This window comes from Rhinolophus sinicus, chromosome 14, assembly GCF_057876585.1.
Source record: "Rhinolophus sinicus isolate RSI-liver-muscle chromosome 14, RSI-T2T, whole genome shotgun sequence".
NCBI lineage: Eukaryota > Metazoa > Chordata > Mammalia > Chiroptera > Rhinolophidae > Rhinolophus > Rhinolophus sinicus.
Window position 1 is genome coordinate 1,529,397 of NC_142514.1, and position 7,248 is coordinate 1,536,644.

Consider the following 7,248-nt stretch of genomic DNA (forward strand, 5'->3'; position numbering starts at 1 on the left):
GTGGGAAGCGGGGCCATCTTCACCTCCCCATGGAGCCTTCATATGAGACCGCAGCCCCACCGGCTACTTGACGGTAACATAATGAAAGATGAAGCCATTGGCACCCCCATAAGCCATGCCCAGATTTCAGACCTATAGGAACTGTGAGATAAGAAGTGTTTGTTGTTTTCAGTTGCTACGTTTGGGGTTAACTTGTTACATAGCAACAGATGATGAAGACAGCCCCTTTTCTGTGCTGCATGGAGCAGGCACATCTGAGACGTTGCTGGGATCCCACCTTCTCATTTGCTTTCTCCACACCAATGTAGTCAGTTCGCATTGAGCAGGTATCAGTTCTCATTGGGCAGGTGTTATGGGTTGAATTGCATCCCCCAAATTGTTATGTTCAAGTCCTAATCCCCAGCACCCATGAATGTGACCTTATTTGGATGTAGGGTCTTTGGGATGCTCTAGTTTAGATGAGGTCATTACGGTGGAACCTGACCCAATAGGACTGGAGTCCTTATGAAAAGGGGAAATTTGGCACAGACATGCAAATAGGGAGAAAGCCAGGCGAAGACTTGGGGTTACACTGCTACAAGCCAAGGAACTACCAGACGCTGCAGAGAAGCCGGGGCATCCTTCCCTGACACCTGCAGAGGGAGCACAGCCCTGCTGATCCCTTGATTGTGGACTTCCAGCCTGAAGGACAATAAGATAACACAGCTGACCCTTGGACAGTAAGAGAGTTGGGGTGCCAGTAACCCCTGAAGTCAAAAATCTGAGGATAAGTTAAGTCTACCCTTTGCAAGACAGGAAAGGTGGAAGGGAAGGAGGAAGGAGGAGAGAGGGAGGAAGGGAAGGAGGGAGGGAAGGAAGGAGGGAAGGAGGGAAGGAGGGAGGGAGGCAGCATAACTGAACAGGAGGCAGCATAAATGGATGGATGGATGGGTAGATGGATGGATATATTGAGTAGATGGGTAGATGAGTGGGGTAGATGGATGTGGACAGATGGGTGAGTAGGTGGGTGAGTTGGTGACTGGATGGATATATGAATGAGTAAATGGATGGGTAGGTGAGTGGATGGCTGCATGAGTAGATGGGGAAATGGATAGGTAGGTGGGTGATACAAGTTCCATCTCAGAGACTTAAAGGGGCTGCCAGGAGGAGAACTCAGGGCTTTGGGCTTCTCTGGGGGTGACTGTGGCAGAGGTGGAGGAAAAGAAGCCATTCCTAGGGTCTTCCTGCGAGCACGCATGGCCCCTGGACTCACACAGCTCCATTGGACGTGTGTACCATTCTCTCTCTTGCAAGAGCATGCCCATCTTGCCATCTGCAGAGTCACCCTGTTTCTTCAGGCTGTTGACCGACATGGGACCAGGCCCTCAGTAACCAGGATCTGGCCGCCAGATGTCAGCCAGCACTAATGAGCCCAGTCTGCTGGTCACTAATTGGCTGAGGTTCTGGGCGCCAGTGACAGATGGAACCAGGGACACCAGGACAGACAGGACAGCCCTCGCCCAGGCTTGGGTGGCCCAGTCACACTGAACCAGGGTTGTGAGAGGCAGGGGTGTCCGGCAGATTCAGGGCTGCCCACTGCCAAGTGTAAGTGCCTGGCAGCTTCCCAAGGCTTTCCAGGGGCTGTCCACCTCCGTCACGGACTGGGGCTCCTCCAAGGGCATGGGAGGTGGGGGCCGGGCTGGGGCTGGAGAGGCTGCAGCTGGACGTGACTGCTGGAGCAGAAACAAGAGCCAGCCTTCCTGTGTAGGACGGAAACGAATGCCCTCCAGAATAATCACGGCGGTGAGCCTTGCCCTGAGGAGGGAGATGGAGTTACAGCCAGTTCGCCCATAAACTTGTTCAACCGATTTACGAGGCATGGCGGGCGCAGGGTGGGGGCAGGGCAGCTGTGGACCGGCGGGCCTCTAGCTGGTGTTGGGAGAGGGGAGAACGCCCTTGTGCTAACAACCTTCACAGCAAATGCTCAGTCATGGCGTGTTTCTGTCACGTGGAACATCACATCCCCTGAAGTGGTAAGGACAGCTGTGGGCATCGACGTGGACTCCTACACCGGCACACGCGTGGCCCCTCTGAGATCTATAGACCCAGCTGGCAGAGGGATGAGGCGTTTCTCTGATGGACATCTGACGTCGAGGAGGCAGGAGGGCTGAGGACTAGGTTCCCAGGCACCTGAGAGCCACCGGGGGCAGTTTCTGCCCCGGGGGGATCATGAAACCAACACAGCATCACGTAGGCCATAGCTCATAAACCCACTCAGTTTTCTCAGTGGTCACGGGGCATCACCCCCCAGAGAGTATCTCGCTTCTTGGTGGGGGTCTCAGAGCCTTCCCACTGTTCTCCAAGCAAGGGACAGTCCATTAGCTGATTGGACATTTAGTGTGTGGGGCAGAAACCTTTACCGAACCCGGGGGCTGGCTCGGGCGGCAAACCCAGAGCTGACATCTGGGGAGCTGGCCTTTGCCTGATGTCTGAGCCCTGGGCGTGGAGCAGGGAAGGTGGACCCCTGGCTGGGGACCCTTTGTCTCCAGTGTACAGAGAAGAGCAAAGTGGGGACTGCTTCCCAGGACCGCTCTGCCGGGCGCGTGGCACACAATGGCCATGACTATCCTGGGTTGTGGGGCAGGTTGGGGGTACCAGACCCAGGGCAAAGGGCAGCACGTGTCTCAGGCTCAGTGGGGAGTGAAAACATTTAGGAAAAGGGTCCTGGAAACACTCGGATGGCTTTGCTCAGAGCCACTCCCCGACGGCTGGCCCTGCTTGGGCCTGGAGGGTCTGAACTCCTCCAGGGCAGACAGGGCTCACAGAAGGACAGAGAATGGCTGTTGCAGGTTCCGTGACAGGTGGAGGGCCCCAGACCTAACCTGGAGGCCAGAGAGGAAGCTAGGCCTGGGGGGCGGCGGGGGGGCGGGGCGCTGTGTGGCCTGCGTGTAGGTCGGAGGCAGCTGGCCCCGGGGACACTGTTACTGTGTGTTGTTTCAGTAACGGGGTGCCGTGAGGCCTCAGCACTTTCCCAATGGACAGTCTAAGCACCAGCGGTCAGTCTAAGCTTTGCATGAGTGTCTGTCCTTCCCTCTCTGTCTCTCCTGCAAAGGCCAATGTCCCAGCCAACATGAGCATCCAGCACAGAGCCATGGGTGCAACCTGGCATTTGGAACCGACATGCAGTCCTCTCTCCCCAGCAGCTCCCACATGGGCCGTTTTGGGGCCCAAATCCAGAGGCCTTGAGAGCATGTCCCTCCTGACTCAGCCGTTGCTGAAGAGATTCAGCCGTTGCTGCAGCAAAGAGAAAATTCGAGCAAAGTCTGAGATCCGAGGACACAGACCGTTTGTGGCATCACCTGTCACACCCCCACCCTCACAGCAGCCTGCGAGGGACACACACTCCCCTAAATGTTGGACCCCAAATCTTAGAAGCCTTGCAGTGGCAGCCGATGATAGTTCTGGGCTGTGTAAACTCGGGGTCTGAGGTCAAGTGACAGCATCAACCTTGCCACCCACTTGATTCCATTTCTGTCTGGAGGTGTCCCTGGGCAAAATCTCAAGTAACACTGAGTTTTATTGACTCCCATCCAGGGCTCAGCCCCGGCCGGTGCCCACAATGCCCCACGTCTAGGCCACATACCTGTACCTCACATCTGTAGCACACGGCTGCACCATGTGTCTACACGACACGACTAGCACATACTCACTTTTTGCTGGTGGGTTGGCAGGACGTGCAGTGAGCTCCATGGCAGAGGAGGCACGGGGTCTGGGAGGGACGTGACCATGGGAGGTGGTCTTCTGGGAGAGCGTTCTGGATGGGGGAGGAGCTGGACTGGAGGGTGGCTTGGGACGTGACAAGAGAGGAGAAACCACCAGTAAATGTCGTGTGCTCCACGGCCACCCCTCCCTCCTTAAGACATCAGTGGGCCTTGGTTCCCAGGCCTGATTTCCACCCAAGTTTCTTTCTGAGCTGAAAACCAGTCTGGGGTCTGAGTGCTGGTGCTGTTGGCCTGGTTCTCTGGCGGCTGGAGAGCAGCTCCTCAGCCCAGCCCTCGCCACCTTCCTGGCCTTGATGCCCTGGTCATTTCTGACTGTGCTTCAGTGGGCTGCGCTGACTGTGTGACAGGCCACCGGCAGAGATGTCCCAGCTGGAATCAGGGCTGCCACCTCATGAAAGCTCTCCCCCACCCCCTTCTCACAGGCTACTGCATTCCCAACCCTATGGACCAGTGGAAGATGCTCTGTGACAGAGCTCCCGGGGCTGCAGAGAGCAGTGAGGGACCCTGACTTCAAGCCAGAGTAGGGACATGCACTCTTGGAGACAGAACCAGCAGGCCCAGGTGGCTTTGCTTAGTATCCACCTGTGGGACAGAGAGCCCGGGCTGGTGGGGTAACCGGAAGAGAAATCCCCAAGGACTTCCTGGAGGAGTCTGAATTCAAAGAGAACATTCCAAATGCCTGCTGTGAGGAGGCTGTGGACATCACCCCTCCAACCTGGACCTGTGCCTGGTGTGTGGTCACTCCTTAGCAAAGAAAGTATGTTTTTGTCACCCTACCAATAGCAGCTCAGTCGGCCCGAGATGCTGGTTCTCTGGGTAGGCCCAGGCTGAGCTGCTTCTCTTGGTTCTAAGACTTGGCCTCAGGTCCACAGGCTATTGTAGCAACCATGGGTACAGCTGGCCTTCTCTGTGTGGTGTCTGACCAGGTGGGGAGTGCCAGGGGCTCCTGGCCCCACCCCCTAGAGACCCTTTGGTGCCGGCTGAGGACTATTGTTGCCTTGGATGGATTGTTACCTATGGGGCTGTCATCCCTGAAAAGGCCTCAGCAGCCTGGGCCAGTGAAAGGAGAGCTGGTCTGTGGGTGAGGATGGAGGGCTCTCAGGGACCTGCCATGTGTTAGCCTGCCTAGAAGACGCCCCGACGACTGTGGAATCCTGTGCCCCTAGAATTTCTAGAGGGGCCTCTTGTGTCACAAAGCAGCCGAGAGGCTTCTGTCTTTATTTTGTTGCTATGCGGAAGAGGATGCTGCAGGCATGTCTAACCCACACGTGTTAGAGTCTCCTGCCGTGATTTTTGACAATGGGTCTGGGCTCTGCAAAGCAGGCCTGTCCGGAGAGATCGGACCCCGCCATGTCATCAGCTCCGTCGTGGGACACCCGAAATTCAAGATGCCTTTGGCGGGACCCAATCAGAAGCCGTACTTTGTGGGGGAGGAGGCCCTGCACAAGCACGAGGGCTTACACCTGCACCGCCCCATCGAGCGAGGCCTGGTCACGGGCTGGGACGACATGGAGCAGCTCTGGAAGCACCTGTTCGAGTGGGAGCTGGGCGTGAAAGCCAGCGAACGGCCGGTGCTCATGACCGAGCCCTCCCTGAACCCCAGGGAGGCCCGAGAGAGGACGGCCGAGGTGATGTTTGAGAGGTTCCACGTACCCGCCTTCTACCTATCGGACCAGGCCGTGCTGGCCCTCTACGCCTCGGCCTGCGTCACGGGCCTGGTAGTGGACAGCGGGGATGGGGTCACGTGCACTGTCCCCATCTTCGAGGGGTACTCCCTGCCCCACGCGGTCACCAAGCTCTATGTGGCGGGGAGGGACATCACAGAGCACCTCATGCAGCTGCTGCTGGCCAGTGGGCGGACCTTCCAGTGTGTCCTGGACCAAACCCTGGTGAACGACATTAAGGAGAAGCTGTGCTACGTGGCCCTGGAGCCCGAGAAGGAGCTGTCCCAGAGGCCCGAGGAGGTCCTGAGGGAGTACAGGCTGCCAGATGGGAACATCATCCACATTGGGGACCAGCTGTACCAGGCGCCCGAGGCCCTGTTCACGCCCGACCGGCTGGGCATCCAGAACCCAGGCCTCTCCAAAATGGTTTCCTGCAGCATCACCAAGTGTGACGCCGACATCCAGAAAACGCTTTACGGGGAGGTTGTGCTGTCCGGGGGCACCACTCTGTTCCAGGGGCTCGACGACCGGCTGCTGAAAGACCTGGAGCAGCTGGCTTCCAAAGGGACCCCCATCAAGATCACGGCTCCCCCCGACAGATGGTTCTCCACGTGGATCGGCGCCTCTGTCGTCACATCCCTGAGCAGCTTCAAGCAGATGTGGGTCACCTCTGCAGACTTCAAGGAGTTTGGCACGTCCGTGGTCCAGAGGAGATGCTTCTGAGGGCCCCGCCCATGGGGCGGTCCCGGGACCATGAGCTCACCGCTCGGCATTGGCAGGTGTTGAATAAAAGGCAGATGGTGCAGCTTGGCCACATCGGGCTCATTCTTTCTCGGTGGTGCCAGAACAAGTTCTGACCCTGGTGGGGAATCTCTGTAAAGTCGCTCTGTCCCCCACCACCTCACCTTCTCCTGAGAAAGCCCTGGGTTATGAGTTGAGGCTGTGTCCGTCTGCAGCATTTGGACCAAAAGCAGGGGCCCGGGCCTCATGCTCGAGTCGGCAGGAGTCTGGAGTCTGCATTTTAAACACATGGCATAGGTGGATCTGAGGCTGAGTCAGGAGGGGGTGGCAGGACAAGTGGGAGTGCTCCCCTGTGCTGGGCCAAGAAGCCCTTACCTGGGTGGGTCGTGAGCACAGCAGAGCTCTCACAGCTGAGCAGGTGGGAGCCCTTGTCCCAAGCGAATGGGGACCAGCAGGGGAGAAATCCCCACCTGTTAAAGGCTCTCTGAGGGTTCCACTCCCGGGAGCATGCAAGACTCAACACCTCCATTGGATCGTTGTGACCTTTCTGTATGCTTTTACTTTCAAAGATGTTTAACGCAGCGTTTAGGGGTAAAATACTAGGACAAAGTTCATAGCCTCAATGAAAGGACAGTTGAATAAATTAGGCGAAAGGGAATTTTTCCACGTTGATTTGGTAGAAATCTCCCAAAATATTACTGGGAGAGAAGTGGAGAATGCAGAGTAGTCTTTATAAGATGATTCCCCTTTTGTCTGGTAAAGAAAACAATGGCACTTCCCCGTGTGTGTCAGTATGCAGTTTATGTTCATTTGTAAGTAAATGTGTGTTTTTATAGGGTTATAAACATATGGAGAGAAGAACAGAAGGGTAGAGAAGGTTGGTGGGAAGGAAGGAATGAGTGGAAATGCGGGAGGAAGGGAGAAGGGGGAAAGGAAGGGAAAAAAATCGAAAAGAACTATACAAAATTTCATCTTGAGTGAAATAAAGCCATCTATCTAAACGTGTGTGTGTGTGTGTGTGTGTGTGTGTGTATTTCATGTTTGCCAGTATATCTTTTTCCATCCTTTTATTTTCAAGCTAC

The 7,248-nt window shown here is 56.1% G+C and overlaps 1 protein-coding gene across 1 annotated transcript; it reads left to right on the plus strand.

Annotated features, from left to right (window-relative positions):
- The first annotated feature begins 5,014 nt into the window (after window positions 1–5,014).
- Window positions 5,015–6,626, plus strand: ACTRT2 (actin related protein T2). Its single transcript, XM_019757116.3, has one exon. It carries the CDS (start codon window positions 5,015–5,017, stop codon window positions 6,146–6,148), a length of 1,134 nt encoding a protein of 377 aa, XP_019612675.1. The 3' UTR covers window positions 6,149–6,626.
- Window positions 6,627–7,248: the final 622 nt, after the last annotated feature.

Coding starts and splice junctions, on each gene's coding strand:
- ACTRT2 (XM_019757116.3), top strand. CDS start 5,015: ATGTCTAACCCACACGTGTTAGAGTCTCCTGCCGTGATTTTTGACAAT.